This window comes from Conger conger, chromosome 11 (genome assembly GCF_963514075.1).
Source record: "Conger conger chromosome 11, fConCon1.1, whole genome shotgun sequence".
In the NCBI taxonomy this organism is placed as follows: domain Eukaryota; kingdom Metazoa; phylum Chordata; class Actinopteri; order Anguilliformes; family Congridae; genus Conger; species Conger conger.
The window spans coordinates 33,622,200-33,639,729 of record NC_083770.1 but is presented as its reverse complement, the minus strand read 5'-3'; the positions used below and the strand labels follow the sequence as shown (position 1 = coordinate 33,639,729).

General features: G+C 42.9%; 1 protein-coding gene across 1 annotated transcript; it reads right to left on the bottom strand.

Moving 5' to 3' along the window:
* Positions 1-795: 795 nt before the first annotated feature.
* On the bottom strand, positions 796-13,233 carry LOC133140713 (carnitine O-acetyltransferase-like). The gene is made up of 14 exons (XM_061260850.1): positions 13,096-13,233; positions 11,666-11,944; positions 10,091-10,209; positions 7,552-7,605; positions 7,058-7,223; positions 6,769-6,943; positions 6,262-6,440; positions 5,752-5,852; positions 5,055-5,174; positions 4,628-4,750; positions 3,554-3,689; positions 3,199-3,261; positions 2,579-2,716; positions 796-1,025 (listed from the first exon to the last, which is right to left on the bottom strand). Exons 1-14 carry the CDS (start codon positions 13,120-13,122, stop codon positions 810-812), a joined length of 1,896 nt encoding a protein of 631 aa, XP_061116834.1. The 5' UTR covers positions 13,123-13,233; the 3' UTR covers positions 796-809.
* Between the last annotated feature and the right edge of the window lie 4,297 nt (positions 13,234-17,530).

Sequence of the window (17,530 nt, the reverse complement as noted above, 5' to 3'; positions counted from 1 at the left end):
AGATGAGGCCCTTGAGTGCAGAATAGTTGCAGAAACCTCTTAATTTAATCTCTGGCATAATTCTACTGCCACCCTTATTTGTTTCATGCAAAGACCCAACAGCAAACGCATTCAGTATTCACAACACTACCACTACCACTACTGCCAATTACATTTAACTGCCAAATAAGCAATCCCTTTAAAGCACATTGTTAAAAAAGAATAATAATTCTGATCCAAATGAGTATTATTGCCAAAACTATTTACAGGGTCAGTTTCATTCAAATACTGTGAGATCGCAAATTAATTACAAAACCAAAAAAGTTTTGTAACTTGATGAATGGCAAAAAATAAATACAAACTGTGTCTCATAAGTCATCTATCCAAAAAAATAGCAGCTAGGGCCTGCTTGGTACCTATTTTTCACTCATTTCTGAATTGTGGGAACACGCTAACCTTTTAAACCAGAATGAGGAAATCTTCATATAAAGTTCTTCGTAAAAAATGTCCTGCAGAAGGTAGGAGAAAAGACAGTCCCCTCCACTCCCACTGTGGGGTGGCCATAACGGGTCTGTTTTCTGCAAGCTCAACAGGGGGAAAACGATAGCCCCAGTTCAAGCTTACTCAGTGCACTGTGGCGAACTCTGAAACACTGCATGAAACGCACCATAACCACTCTCCCAGAGTTTTTACACTGTCAGTGAGGGACCCCAGAGAGCCCTGTGAGGCTTGCCCTGTGGGCCTCCCCCTGAGAGCCTCCCCCTGAGGGCCTCCCCCCGAGGGCCTCCCCCTGAGGGCCTCCCCCTGAGGGCCTCCCCCCGTGGCCCTCCTCAGAGCTTGGCCTGGGGCACCCGCTCCAGCAGGTCTCTCATGTCCATCAGCGCCTCCTCCAGGGCGCGCGCCAGCTTGGCGGCATGGGTTTCCGCGCAGCTGTTGAAGGCCGTCACGGAGAAGTTGATGTGCTTCTCCATGGGGTTGTAGCACACGCCGTACCCGTCCGGCACCACCGGCCCAAAGCACATCACACAGTCCGTCTTGGCCGGAACCTGCAGAGGAGACGGGCCAGGACTCAGAACACCGCTTTCCAGCACGGCTCAACTGCTTTTCTTACTCTGCAACAGCTACGTACAGGGGGCCCCAGAATTACTGGCACCCTCGAAAAATATGCATTAAAATGCTGTTAACTAAAAAATGTTTTACATAAGACAAAACAGTTATTGACATAAGCTTTATTCTCCAACATGTGATAAAGCAGTGTGCCAAACTAACCAAACCATTAACTTAATTTTTATTTTTATTTAAAAAATGTATGTAATCCTTGGTTGGGTTCACGATCTGCCCACTGGGCCCAAACAGCTGCATATCACACTGTATACTCCATTCTCTTTTAGATGTTTGTTAGGTATGTGGATAGTAGGGCTGTCTTCAAAACTCTCCTGCCTCCAAGGCAAAATTTATTTCCCCACCCTACTTCTTATATTAACGCTAATGTATTTTCTGCCCCTCCTAAGTGGCAATCTATGATTTTTTTCATATGAATAAATGTCATATTTGAGAGATATTCCCACTGACATTTCTCCAACAAACGGCAATTGAGACCGTTTGCATTGTTGAATTTAATTTCTATATATTTCAATTTTAAGTTCATGGCGGGCCCTCCACTCCCACCCCATATGGAAATGTATGCAGGGAAACCATGGAAACGAGTATTGCGAGTCAGGAGATGTGTAGTTTGCATGGCACAAGCTTCTGGAAGTAATGCAGGAGAGTTTGAGCAGCATTAACACAAGAGGAGGAGGAGTTCAAGCAGTCTTTGTTTGCAGTAACTTCACAACAATGGATGAAAGCAGTAGCAGTAAAGTGACTGAATGAAGGAAACCACACCAACAATCACGAGAATGAAAATGTGTGAGAAGGCCATATGTCACAGGGAACTATGGGCAATGAACTGTAGAATAGACCTGTTATGACCGTCAGCCACCACGGGTGGCCGCCAAATCCACCAAAACCAGGGAAATTGTAAAGAAAATAGAGGAAAGTGCAGAGGAAATTGTGCTCTTTTTAAGAGAGCAAATCTAACAAAAAGTACCACAAAAAAACAGCTCTTCGTTAACAAATCCCTCAAATATACACTACAGCTGCTTTATACTACTATTCTGTGAGATTGACAGTTGGTTTGCTACGGCATTGTCATGGCTTTGCTCTGCTTTTGTGAAGTGAGCTCTGTGGCAATTTCCAGTTATGAGTGATGCACCTTAAAAAGACTTGATTTATATTTTAATATTATTATTTAGCGGACGCTTTTCTCCAAAGTGACTGACAGTTGGTTTGACTAAGCCGGGGACAATCCCCCCCGGAGCAATGTGGGGCCCAGTATCTTATTGTGGCTACACCGGGGCTTGAACCACAACCTTCTGGGTCCCAGTCATGTACCTTTGCCACTAGGCTACAGGCTTCCTGTGAAGCTTTGTGTTGCATATGAATATGACAAGAAAAAAAGACTTCCAAGAGTGTGAGACCTTGTCCTTATCTGTGCGGATTCTGACACGGAGGCCAGTGCATATGTCAGTACCTGGATAAGCGGCCTAGGTGCACTCACCTGGCTGGTGGACAGGTTATAGTGCATGGCCACAGCGTAGGCCGTGTCCATGAAGATGTCAGGCATGGAGGTCAGGTCTTCTATTCCTTGAAGCTTCAGCCCAAGCAGATGTCTGTCGATTGCTTGGCCGTGGATCGCCTGCTCGTGGTACAGTCAGGGAAATACCGTGTGGACTGAGACAGCTCACCACAGTCGCCATCACAGAAGGGTACATGCTCAAATGCGTCCGGTAGGAAACTACTGGCACTGACATGTCCCTATCAGCATGTCTTTATCAGTTTCCAAAGATAACACTGAAAATGTCCCTGAAGAGGACAGTATGAGGAAACACAGTTGTCACAAAAATTATCTTCCCCTGTATGTCCATCATCTATACAATTTAAGGCAGGCAATTTTTATTGCCTTTTTGAGATATGGTAGATCATCATCATAAAAAAAAAAAAAAACAGAATAGTAAAGACACATGGACAATCTTCACTATATAAGCCACCGACCCCTCTACCTGCCCCCCACTTGTAACCAGATGAGGCCATAACAATGAGGCCAAATGTGTGTAACTGCCACCAGTGAAGTTTTAAGCAGTTCATTCAATAACAATAGCACAGAGCAGAAACACTCACCATGTCAGTGTAGGCTCTGTGAGCACTGACAGCCTTATGCAGCAGAGCCACCTTCTCTGTGTTCTGTGAACATGCGCACACACACACACGCGCGCACACACACACAGACACGCGGGCACGCACACACACAGACAGACAGACACAGTTAAGGAATTTCCCCATAATGGGCCAAAACAGTACAGTCCTTTGTGCACTGCAACACAGCCCTTGTGAGAGATTACTTGCTAAAACGTCAAGTAGCTTTTTTTGCTGACTCTTTTCGATTCAAAGGAATGTTGCAAACATGCTAAATAAAGAAACATTTGGCACTTCCTCAGACCAGCTGCACGTGCACAGGGCTGGCTGTGAGTCTGACCTGTTTGGAAGGGTCATCCATGGCCTGGACGAATCTGAAGGAGTCTATCGAGGTGGAGCGGATGGTGTCGGTGCGGCCCAGTTTGAACATGCGCAGGGAGGCACTCTCATAGGTGGAACAGCAGTGATGGTACATCCTGAGCCAACGGGAAACCAATCAGAGGAGGGCAATGCAACGATACAATACAATTCTATTTTCTATCACACAGGAGACCGTTTCATTGTGGCTTCTGAAAGAGAGATACTACAGGGAGGTGGAATACATTATTTCAAACATAGAAAGGGAGACCACAAAACAGCTTGTGATGTGCAATTCAAAATATAGACTGATTGTACACTTAATGAGCACTTTATTAGGAACACCTACATATTCATGCGATTATCTAATCAGTCAATCATGTGGCAGCAGTGCAACGCATAAAATCATGCAGATACACATCAGGAGCTTCAGTTAATGTTCACATGAACCATCAGGATGGGGAAGAAATGTGATCTAAGTGATTTTGACTTGGGAATGATTGTTGGTGCCAGACAGGGTGGTTTGAGTATCTCAGAAACTTCTGATCTCCTGGGTTTTTCACGCACAACAATCTCAGAGAAAGCAGAGTTTGCAGAGAATGGTGTGAAAAACAAAAACATCCAGTGAGCAGCAGTTCTGAGGGCAGAAACGGCTTGTTAATGAGAGAGGTCCGAGGAGAATGGCCAGACTGCTTAAAGCTGACAGGAAGAAGACAGTAACGTAAATAACAACATGTTCCAATAGTGGCAGGCAGAAGAGCATCTCTGAACACACACCACATCAAATCTCTAAGTGGATAGGCTGCAGCAGCAGAAGACTTAAGAAGTCTAAAAGTCTAATAAATACCTAATGAAGTGCTCACTGAGTGTATAATGTGACATCAGTCCCTACATGCTTATGTTCATATGTATGAAAACCTTGTTTAAAAGGAAATGCACCTATTTTTTCATTATAATCTTTTTCTGCTGTACTTAAAACTCTTTTTGTGAAAATGAACATGCTAAAAGCAGTGATAATGCTATGGCAAACAGGCAACTGGTGCCCCAAGCAACAGACCTGAAGTAAGCCAGCTGTAATGCCATCTGAATGAAGGCGTCGGGGCTCATCTTGTAGGATTTGGGGACGTCCTTGCCATAGTGGGTAAACACCATGACTTTCACATCCAGGTCATGCACCATTCTGAAAGGGAGGTGGAAACGGTATCCATTCACAAAAAAGGACTGTAAGTGATCTGCCGGCTAAGAAAATAATATTGTGAATTATTTACAAAACGTAATTACTTAATTCATTAATACGCATTAACCTACCTTTAAAACAAAATATGAATTTCTGTTAGAGCCTTCCAAGGTTTACAATCTTCACTATATAAGCTACCGATCCCAAGGTTTTAACAAACATAACTGACGTCCTAATCAACGACTGCTCTCACAAGGGTCATAACAATATATACACATTTGTGCACAGCGGGAAGATAAAGGCTCACATGTTCAAGTTCTGCTTGGCCTTCTCGATGTCTTTCTTGACCTCAGGCGTGATGTTGAAACGCAGTTTAGGAGGCATGGGCAAGGGCAGCATGGGGGAGCGTATCATCTCTGACTTCTTCCTGCTCAGAAGGAAGAAAAAAGTATTTACTTTGCACAAGAAAAAGGACATAAAATTTGAGTAGAGGCAAGAGTAAGATATAGGCAATGGGCTTTCTGAGATTTATAAACAAATAAAGCATTACATTCATAAGAAGACCCATGAGAATAAAAATGAAAGACCCCATAGAGAGTAGCAAGGTATGAACTATATAATAAGATTCATTTAGATACCATCATTTATTTATTTATTTATTTAAATAATAGACTTATAACTGTCTGTAAAGTTTTTTCATTAGTTGTACAGTTCCAAATATGTTTGATCTTTTCTTAAGCCCTATCAGGGGATGCAGTATATGATAGCTGTGAGACTGAAAGACATATGATGGAAATGAGAAACACACACGCACAACTGCTCACAACACTGACACCCTTGACATGCAAGGTTCAGAATGTGTACAGCAGTACACTGTAGGGCGTTTCCATAACTAGAAGATCTCTCAGGCTCATTATTACAAAGCTGACACATGGGCATTTAGGTCTGAGCTATGGCCTGTAGTCAGCAGTAACAATATACCACCATTATGTGACGGCACTTACGTATACTCAACCACGTGATCAACCAAGGCCACGATGGGGGGTCCTTCAGCAGGTGCATGCTCATAGATCAGACCACATGACCCATCTTCTCCGATTATAAACTGCAGACAATAAACAAATATGAAGAAACACTTTATACATAATGTGGGTTACAGCCTTCCCATATCACTTTCCCATATCATTAACGATTAGCGGTGCACCACTGATCTAGAAACATTGCATTTAACAGATTTGTGTTTTACTCTCGGTACAATTGGGGTACCAAACAGATGCATAACTTATGGAAGACCCCTAAAATCAATATAACCAACAGGTAATGAAAGCTCTCTAAGGCTCATTACCTATCCATTTCCACCCAGGATGCATAGCTAGCAAAGTCATATCATCCAGCTAGGTAATTTCTAAATTTTGATATTGACAGTAATTAGAAAACTCTGAATAACAGTTATTGCCAATCATCAGATCGAGAGTTAACAGTATTTCTAGATCAACCACTGGGGCTATGCTCACCTGTAAGGTCTTGTCAAACCAGCGGTTCCCACTATTCCAGCGGCTGCCACCTCCGTGCAGCATCTGAGCCGCCACACGGCTGCGGTACAGATCGTCTGAAACGCGCGGCATGGGGGCGTCCAGGCACACGGTGAAGATGCTCTTCTGGATGGCCCGCACAGACTCCTTATTCACTTTGTCTAAAGGGGGAAAGGAACACACCACATTCATATCAAAAATCAACAGGAAAAAACACATTATACAGCAAGCAAACAGAACCCTCACCCTTAATAAGGTTGTTGTAGCCCCCCCCCCAACCTTAATGAGGTTGTTGTTGCACCCCCCCCCCCAACCTTTGATGAGGTTGTTGTAGCCCCCACCCCCCACCCCCCACCCTTGATGAGGTTGCTGTAGCCCCCACCCCCTACCCTTGATGAGGTTGTTGTAGCCCCCACCCCACCCTTGATGAGGTTGTTGTAGCCCCCACCCCACCCTTGATGAGGATGTTGTAGGCCCCTATCCCCTCACCTTTGATGAGGTTGTTGTAGGCCTTTCCCCAGCTGTTGCGGTGCTGGGAGGTCAGGATTCCCACTGGCTCTTTGTTAGACTGCAGGGATGAGTTCCAGATCTTCTCCAGCTGCATGTAGATCTGGTCCACCGTCAGAGGGGAACCGTCACTGTTGTACACGTCCAAGACGAAGAACTGGAGGGCGTGGGGAGGAAGATGGAAAGAGCAGAGGCAGGATCACATACACAAGCCCTTTTTTCCCAGCAGCACTGAGGTGGGTCTTCCCTCACAGCCCGCTCCCCTGTGTACCTGGAAGTTGTGCACCACGGTGATATGCATGGCCGGTGTCTTTCCCATGGCATGGTTCACCACGGTGTCTCTCTTCAGGCCAGGGATGCGACAGGAGGACAGAATCTGGTAATACTGGTTCATGCAGAGTGGCTTCCCACCCAAGTATTCCACAGGCATGGTCTCACTGTACACAAAAAGATCATTAAAACGTTATCCTTCCTACTATGTCTACTTCCAACAAGTGTTTTGGTCTGGCTATAAGACTTAATATCTTATTTTTCTCTCAAGTCCAAAATATTAGCTCGTTTTAAGTTATGACTTGCTTGGCACGTGAAATTCTCATACTCCAAATCTGGAGATGAGCCTTGCCTTTTTGACAATATTTTAGTCTCATTTAGCAAAAAGGAAAAGAAAAGGTCTCAATATAAGACCGTATCCATTAATTAATTCTGCTTGATCCCTGACCTTTATATAGTCTCAGGTACTTCTTGGTAAAGGGGACAAGTACTTACTTGTCGATCATGGTTTTGAAATCCAAAACCCCGGCAATCAACTTAGCAGCAAACCTAGGGAGAAAGGTTTTGAAAATAATTTATCATAATCAATGGTTATGGGTCCAACTTTGAAACAAGTAAACATGTCTCCAGCCCCATGCACTGCTCTCACCTCTGACTTCATTGGGTGGGGGACCATTATTCGACGGCAGACATTGGTAATATGAATACAGTTAACCTATGCTTTTAATTAGTATGAATACAGTTACGCAAAGCTGTTAATGGATAAACACTGCCCCGAAAAAGTCAAAGGCTAATAAAGGAACATCTGCCCACCTAGTAGTTTACTTCACAGTAGTTACCTTCATTTAGCAGAAGGCCCTACCCACAGCAGCTTACAATGTTCGCAAGTTGCCCTGCATTCACCAATTTACTCTGTGTTCACCCATTTTGCCTGATTAATATGAGAAATACAGTTCCAACAACAGGTGTTTGGGGGTTGTCCTTCATTATGGTGAGAATTCTTTGGTCATCAACTGTTGAGGTCTGACTTAGCCTACCAACCACCAAGTACTGAGCTCACCAGAGCACTCTCACTTCTTAATGATATTCCAAACAGTTTGTTTCAGCAAGCCTACTGTGGGGCCTATGTCTCTGACTGTTTTCTTTCTCACAATGGCTTTCTCACAATTGGAAAAACTCAACTTATGTTTACAAACGCCCATAAGCCAAGAAGCACACTGTACAAAAATTAATTTTGGTCCCCTAAAATAAGGGGACTATGTATAAATATGGATGGAATTCTGACACGGATCACCCAATATGAATGTAAATACCCTGAACTTGAAGGTGACAGTCAGCACTTTAAAATCGAATGGCCTAGAGTACAGCCAAAAGAACAGAACTGTGCAAATACAGATACATATATTATTATACAGATGACTGTATAATAGTACAGCTGCCCTACTATTCTATCTGTAGAAATAGAAAATATATGCATGTTAAATAAATAAATGCATCAATACATGTGGCTATACAAGACTTGTGCTTGTACACTTCTAACTCACATTGTAATGCTGTATTGCTCACAATTACCACCCAACAGAACAGGCTCTGCTACAACACACTTTAACAGACACTGAAAACAATGCTTCCCATTTGACCAGAAGGCAGAGGAGCCTTGCAGCAGTGAATGCGCTTTAAATAGAGCGTGTGGCACGGGCAGTCTGCACAAAGGTCAGGCTGAAACTCAACCTCCCTCAAGATGGCACAACCAGCAATTCATGTTACACAGGCTATGCATTTAGACCGCTGCTGAAAGTAGCCCGATTATTTCCCCATATGCCATATGGTTTGTAGTTTTTCACAACAGCGTGAACACCAAAATCCACATGGAGTGGCATCTTTTCAGTTCCATTTTGTACCACAAGTGGAAATAAATCAGGACACATGGCCGTGCGACTTGCGTTTGATTGCATGCCGATGCCCAAATCAGAATGGTTCAGTCCAGCATTGAGCTTAGTACACCAGCAAACTGGTTGTGGGGAGTATTCCCTCGGTTGAAGACACAATTTGTATAGAAGAGCATACCCTGCCAAACTGGAGGAACACTGGCAAAGTGAGTATGTCATTTTACATCTACATAGCAACACTGTCTTAATTCTGCATTGGCGGCACTGTTAGGTCACTTTCCATAGTTCCATAGTTAGGTCACTTACCATAGTTTTGAATATTTGAGGGTGCTAAGACAGTCTTGAGGGATCTACAAAATATCAAAAGTAGATGAACAGGCCTTCTGGACAGTGTCCAGCTAAAACACTAGTCCTTGGTGGAGTCGTACACTCCATGACCCGAAACCGAAACCCGACTGGTGCCACAATGCACAGCTGGTTATCGGAGGGGCTTCAGGTCTTTCATCATGCAAGAGCAATGTCACTGGCTGACTGGGTGCCTGCACCAGCTACATGTGAAGCGCAGTCTTCCACTGCTATTTCTGCTAAATGCAGCTGGTGAGCTGCAGATCATTAGCAGCCATGTCAGCTAGTCTGCACTGTGCCAAGCCGGGAGAAGGCATTAGGATTAATGACTGAGAGTTAAGCCTGATTTATACTTCGTCACACAACCCTTTCTGTTGCATGCAAGTGTCATGAAAGCCTTGCATGATGTTTTGCATTTATACTTTGGCAGTTCCGTTGTCTCTATGGTAACAAGACGGCAAAGTGATGTGCAAATTAGTGAAAACATGGCGATGCCCCATGAAATTATTGAGAAAAATTAAGATCGGAATGATCTGGCTGCCCAATCAACACTTCGCAAACAAAGTATGATGTTGAATTCTAGAGGGGTGTGACACTGAGACACTGACTCGAAAATACGTCACTGCTACACGACACTTGAGGAAAGTTGTGCGATATAAATCAGACTTTACAAATAATACAAAAAAGGCGATAAAAATAATATGCAAGAGGTAATCAAACAGCAGGGACGTCATCATCCCATTGCATTTCCCATTGTTTAAAACACATGCCCCAGCTAACCAACCCAAACCCCCAGGCACCTCATCTGCCCCTGCCGATCATGGAACTCCAGACGGGGAAGGACCACGCCAGGGCTGGAGTTCATCACCACGGGCAATCGGAACTCCAGATAAGCCGTCTGCAACCACCAATCAGAGAGCTGCAGAAACAACAGAGGGACATGGGACGCTGCCGGGAGTACAAATTCAAACACAAACCCTGCATCTCCCATCCAAGCCATCGATGACCTCTCTGACCTATCACGGCCTGTTGATTTAAAAACTCAGAGGTGCCAGTATGAGGCTGCACTGACGCCCCACAACAATGACACACTGAATGGTTGAGCCAGTATTGCTGTGGTTGAATGGCAGGGACGGTGTAAAAACGAGTTGCAAAGCACACGGTCCTCAAGCTTGCAGTGCGTGCACAACCATAATCATCAGTTGGGATGGTTGATAAGCCCTATTAGCTGTAAAATTGTATTATATTTCTAGGTGTAGGCCCATTTGACACCATGGATTATAGACCGATATCTCTGTCAACAGATGATCTCAAACAAACAACAATGACAGTACATAAATCCAACTGGTATTGTGTCAACAGCTAATTTATAATTCCCCAGAGATCCGCAATATAAAACTTACATTTTCTCTTTACAGTGCCAGCCATTCTATTTGGAAATACCTCTGTCCACCAATGGCAGGTGATTTGTGTAGTGTGATTAATAACTGTATTTCTGTGTCCAAAATAGATTTGTTGGTGTGACCTTTCTCATTCATTTGCTGCTGGAAATGTTTCCATTCTGAAAAATGTAAATTCTACACACAGATGAGAATGGCATGTGTAGTGGACAAATTGAATGCACACCAATAGACTTGTTGCTGACTTTAAATAGATACTTTAAGATGTACTCCACTAACTTCCTTTGTTTTAAGGATAATTTGTTGTCAGTTTCAAAGGTCAATGCTAGAAAACAGTAAACATAAACTTGAATCCCAGCAACTGAAAGTTGCTACAACAGCCTTTGAATGTTTTATCTCTGGAATTGGACCGTCTCAGAATTACAGGGTGTGTTGAAACAAAGTAATCGGTTAGCCAGTATTACTTTGAAAACCTAAGATGTCTGATGAATGCATTCTTTCTTTATAAGCTTTTGGACACCAAAATGAATATGGCATTTTGCATCGCTGAGATACATTACATTACATTACATTACATTATTGGCATTTGGCAGACGCTCTTATCCAGTGCGACGTACAGTTGGTTAGACTAAACAGGAGACAATCCTCCCCTGGAGCAATGCAGAGTTAAGGGCTTTGCTCAAGGGCCCAACGGCTGTGCGGATCTTATTATGGCTACACGGGGAATCAAACCGCCGACCTTGCGGGTCCCAGTCATGTACCTTAACCACTACGCTACAGGCCGCCCCTGTAGATACTATTCAAGAGGAATCATTTAGAAATAGCGAGGCTAAAAAATGACTATTTTCTGTGGAATATACAAGCACATGATCTGATCTGCTCTCATACAGAATTAAGTCTTAACAACAATTCTCCCACCAGGTGCTACCCAGCCCTCTCCCCCTGGAGTTAAGGGGCCCTCCCCCTGGACATTACCCAGTTCTCAGTCTTACGAGCCCGGCGCTCCAGACCCTTCTGCAGCCTCTCTCCCACGCCACCGGGACGCAGGAACTCAGCCATTAGCTCGCGAGTGTGGCTCAGCTCTTCTTCATTGATGATTGGCTCCAACACTGCCAGGTAGCGCTCACAGGTCTGTTTGAGCGACGGCACTGGCAGTTTGGGCAAGCCCTCCTGATGGACCAGGTACCGGCCGATGATCTTCGTCACCGACACTGGCTTCACCAGGGCCGAAGGCTTCATGATGGCTGGCTTAGCCTATGGAAATATGCATGTCAGAAAGGTTTCTCAGAATTTCTATCTAACCCCGTCCCATCCCCATAAACAAAACGCACTCAAAAATGGACACATTCAAAAGCAACATTATGCACTCAGTAACCATTTTATTAGGTATTAGGTGTAATTATCTAATCATCCCATCATGTGGCAGCTCAATGCATAAAAGCATGCGGACATGGTCAAGAGGTTCAGTTGTTATTCAGAGCAAACATCAGAATGGGGAAGCCACATTTGTACATCTAAGAAACGGCTGATCTCCTGGGATTTTCGCACACAACGATCTCGTTTACAGAGAATGGTGTTAAAAAATATGTATAATAATAATAATAATAATAATAATAATAATAATAATAATAATAACAACAAAAAACATGTAGTGAGCGGCAGCTTTGTGGGCGAAATCGCCTTGTTAATGACACTGACAGAGGTCAGAGGAGAATGGCCGGACTGGTTCAGGCTGACAGGAAGGCAACAGTCACACAAATAGCCCTGCTTTACAACAGTGGTATGCAGAAGAGCATCTCTATACACACATTGCGTCGAACCTAGTCGTTGAAGTGGATGGGCTACAGCAGCAGAAAAATCATAATAACTTTAACACATAATAAACTGTAGAATGAACATGCCCTCTAATATGCAATGTATAATTGTGCACGATTCCAGACCAAATACAACAGTGCAGGAATCTGTGTAAATAAGTCCGGCATTACAATTAAGGTAAGTAAAAGCGTTCAACCAACTGCCAGGTACCTCACATCTAACTAGTTAGAATACACGTTAAACTGTAACTGACTGAACACGCAACTTAACGTTAGCGGTAATTATGCTAAACTAAATTACTGTGTTAGCTCGTGGCTACCTGCTAGGTTGTCAGCGAATCATCATAGCTGAAAAACGCGTGGTCTAACAACTTGGCATAAAGGTAACAACAGTTGTTGTAATAGTAATTATCCATCAAGCTTTTGACGGTGGTCAAGTCGTAGTCAAAAGTTAGATATGTTATGGAAGCGAGCTAGCTTCTCTTTGTCAACTAAGTTAGCTTGTCAATTCACTCACGTCACGATAATAAAACAATTGATCAACAGTTCAACGGTAAATTGGGATCTGTTATAAATAAGTCGTTTTCTTACCATCGTTCTAGCCAGAAGACCAAACATATTTACAGAAACGCCCCCAAGCAGGGCTGATCTCAAAATGCAGAAATAAACAAATAGAAGTCGTTCATTCCCTGCAGGTCCAAGGACGAAGTGCCAATGTTGTCAGTTGCCACATTGAAGTGCGATCCCCTTTCGGCCTTTGCGTGTAACTACAGTTGTATGGGATATCACGAAGGTCAAAAACATATAGTATTTCTATTCGCGCAACGATAAAGCAAATACTAGCTATATGCTTAATTCAAGCTTTTGTGTCCAATATTTATGATAAAATTATCCTTGATGGTCTGTGGTCTGTTACATGAGTTTGGTGTAGCGTAGTGGTTAAGGTAAATGACGTTAAGGTAAATGACTGGGACCCACAAGGTCGGTGGTTCGAATCCCGGTGTAGTCACAATAAGATCCACACAGCCGGAACTTGAGCAAGGCCCTTAACCCTGCATTGCTCCAGGGGAACATTGTCTCCTGCTAATCAACTGTATGTCACTCTGGATAAGAGTGTCTGCCAAATGCAAATAATGTAATAATGTAATGTAATGGTGTATATAGCCATTCAAAAATTAAGCCAGCAATAACTGGTGCACTCTTTCTGAGTTGTGCTTTCTTGTACTGCTCCAAAGTAATGCTACCCTATTTCCTGCATGCGTTTATGGAACTTGACCGTGTTTCTTAAACACTTAGAGTAGCCACTTTAATTAAAATGTTCCTTTAAACCACAAGATAAAGATGTATACTGCTTTTGGAGGTCTGACCATTCTGTATAGATTAGATATTCACTTCAAAATGGTTGCTACAAATCATAAAATGTAGTGTCAATTCTAGATGCCGGACAGTGAGAAATGCAAATGACTAGTTCCAACCCTCCCCCCAAACCGCAAGTGACCTGAGATTTACAGTTTTAATTTGAATGCACTGACTTACATCTCCCATCCAAGGAGAAGATCTGTTGTCTTCATACAATCACCACCAGTGATGACTTGTGACCTTTAAATAAGAACAGTCAAGTTAAACTGCAATTTAAACTGATTGTTTCCTTTCAACCAATTTCCTTTGGTATTGCTTAATTGGGAAGCAACACATTAGATGAATAGCCCTTACCAGTCTGTATCTAATCCTTTTTGTCTTAATTGTGTCTCCTGGTTGGATTCTCTGCTCTTCTGCTTTTTTAGTGTCATGACTTTGTGTGTACACATCCTTAATGATGAGGATGGGTTTATTCTTTATTCTTCCTACACGTAATCAAAGAATGTTGATGGAAAAAATCTGTTAATTGGACCAGACTGCCGTTTTAACTGCTGCTAAAAATATGTAATTCTTCGAGTGTTATTTATATCCTTCAAAGCCTGCAAAGCTTCAGTGTGTTGTTACGGAACGATTTGCATCTTTTAGTTACAAGTGTTTGTGTAATGATTTGGTTCATTTAACTGAACTGAACTCCGATTCACCATTTAAATGCCAAAATGTGATTTGAAGGGAAAAATGACCCACATGGGACACAATTAAGAGAAAGGGAATTAACCTGCTAGCACGTACAGATGTAGCTAAATGGCACGCTTGTTAACCTAGCAAAAACAGATGGCGAATAGTGTGAATGTGAGGCTTGGTGAAAAGTATGATTTTTGCCTTCTCTATTTGGGCACACATGCTCTTGCTAGCTAGTAGAAAGGTGATGATATGTTTGGGTGCATATGATTCAGGCCTTTTGGCCATCGGCACAGCGGTGTGGAGCAGTGCTTGTCTGCAGTGCTGCAGCAGGGTGGAGGGTAGTCTGATGATAGCCGTGGTAGTTTCCATGGTTGCAGCTACACATTTAGTGTCCTTCATTCTCGTGAAGTGAGGTGTTTTTCACTCAGGAGAACTGTGTTCAGGAGAACAGTGTTTTGATGATTTGCAAGAGAGTTGCAAGACAGCACTTTCATGACTTAAGTTTATCTGCCCATCACAAAGCTTTAAAACTTTTATTTTGTCTGACAATTGTTTTCATGTCTTTTTTTAGATATAATTAGATAATTCAATATTTAGATAGAATTCTTATTTATAGATATTATATCTCTCTTAAAAATCTAAGCTGTAATTATTGTCTTTGAAAATTTGTCAAGGGTCCACAAGGGGGAGCTGTTGTTACAGCAATTATTGTGCTAGGCGGTGCATATTCTACAGTCTGTGATATAAACACGTTCATAAAGCCATAGTTTCAGTTGAGAATGCCGGACCGCTGCCCGTTAGCATGCCCTAGCTCTCACAGCTTCAATTTCACATTAGTGCAAACTTAACTGTAGTTGGTAACAAGGTGGTATGAGCTGGATTGTACTGCTCTGAACTGAATTGAAAGTAACAAATCTGTAATGCTTTATATGTAATGTCAGTCCTGTTGTAATGAAGAGTAAACTCTTGCTGATGCTTATTGCATACCATTATAAAGCCATACAGTGTAGTTTGAAGCCATTTGTGAATTTACTTGTACAGTTATTTTAAATATAGAATTGGCCTTAGATGTTCTTTTTAAAAACTTGATTGAGGCTGTCTGAGATTGCCCGAAGAGCCGGAAGCAAGCGATACAGACAAACTCTGCGGAAGAACTGTGGCAAGTTCTCAAATATGTTTGAAACAACCTTCCAGACAATTTTCTTATTAAACTGCAGGACAGTGCACCTAAGAGAATTGATGCAGTTTTTAAGGTGAAGGTTGGTCACAATAAATATTGATTAAATTTAGTTTTTAATTGTTTACTGCTCTTTATAGCAACTTTTTGATATTTAGAAATGTTCCATTTCACTATTTTTTAAAGAATATTTGCTTTTTGGACTTTTTTTCAGTGCTGTACACTAGAGCTGTAAGCCTGCACGGGTCAGAATCAGTGCTGTAAACTAGAGCTGTAAGCCTGCACAGGTCAGAATCAGTGCTGTAAACTAGAGCTGTAAGCCTGCACAGGTCGGTGTCAGTCAGTGTTGGAGTTACTGGGTTCTGTCTGTGACTCCAGGTTAGGAGACCTTATTGTGCCATCTCCGAAGCTCTGGTGGGGGACTAGCTCTAAACAATCTTCTTGATACTTGACAGGTAGGCAAATAGCTTTAGCTACACATAATCATTCCCCAACCTGAAATGAAGTGACTAAACATGAAGTGGATTCAAAGTTCCCTTTTGTTTATTTTGTTTTCTAGTAAACACATTATTTGCTTTTTATTGTAAGAGCACTGGTTTGTCCCCCTGGATTTGAAGAACTGTCTGATAGAAGTCAGTGGTTTTGTTTCCCTTTGGTGTACTGGGTTGAACTCACAGATACCTAAAAGTGATGCGGAAATTGCACAAGACTGACAGGATGGAGCTGACCAGCAGTCACGGCGTCTGGAAGCTTAACGACTTCCAGTTCCTTCCTTTCCGTTGGAGAATTTCTCAGCTCATTGGTAAACCCCCTGTTTGCCTATCTTTCCCTACCTGCACTCCTTGATTGAGGACTGATCTAATGAACTGAGTTTGATACAGTTTATCTGTTCAAATGTGGTGCTGGAAGTTTGCAACAGCGTCATCTAGTGGAGTAAAGGTCAAACTTCCTGAGCTCTTCAGATCACCTTAATACAGAACCCAGGCAAATGGAGATATTAAACTGTACTATATGTTTCTTGAGTGGACCAAATTCAAGAACAAGTGAGTGAACACAGTTTCATTTATCATGCATACATTTCTTACCCCACAGTCCCATGGAGCCAGGGTCTTGGATTGTGTAGAGCCCTTCTCATTGTGTTAGGGAAGTGCACATGGCCACACGTGGGTAGAGATATTTTAGTCTGGAGGTGGGGAGGGGGAGGCAGTTTTGGGACACGGAGCTTTAACGTCCGGTTTGTACTCAACAGCCAAAGCAGGATGCTGCAGCTGCACTCCAGCCTTTTTATTCCCATAATATTTGTATGTGTGTGTGTGTGTGCATGTGAGTACATATGTGTGTGTGTGCGCACATGTATTTATTTATATGTGCAGGGTGGGGAGTGGGGGGACGATGACACAGGAACAAGTAGAGGAGACCAGACTCAATTAGGACTTCCTGCAGCTCCCTCTGCCTTTTGTCTCGCCGCTCACTCAGACCCTGCCAGTCTGAATATACTGTACCGTCTCAGTCCCTCTCTCTGTCTGGCCCTCGTCCCATGCAATTAGCCTCTGCCCTCTTCCAATAACACCCTATTTTAGACATTGCTGTGATATGCTGTAAAATTGCAACAATCGCAATGACAGTATCCAATGATTTTACTGTGTGATTTAAATAATTCATTGGCAGCTTTCTTAATGCACCATAACTTCTGTGTGTGTGAGTCTGTGCGTGTGTGTGTGTGTCTGTTTGTGTGTGTGTGTGTGTGTGTGTGTGTGTGTGTGTGTGTGCAGTGCATGTGTATGTGTGTTTATAACGTGTTCAGTGATG

Excerpts from the sequence above, each read along its gene's own strand:
- LOC133140713 (XM_061260850.1), bottom strand. The coding sequence starts at position 13,122 with ATGTTTGGTCTTCTGGCTAGAACGATG. Across the intron at positions 10,210-11,665 it reads CTCGTAAGACTGAGAACTGG|CTCTCTGATTGGTGGTTGCA; the intron begins GTAATGTCCAGG and ends TTGTTTCTGCAG. Across the intron at positions 6,944-7,057 it reads CCGTGGTGCACAACTTCCAG|TTCTTCGTCTTGGACGTGTA; the intron begins GTACACAGGGGA and ends CACGCCCTCCAG.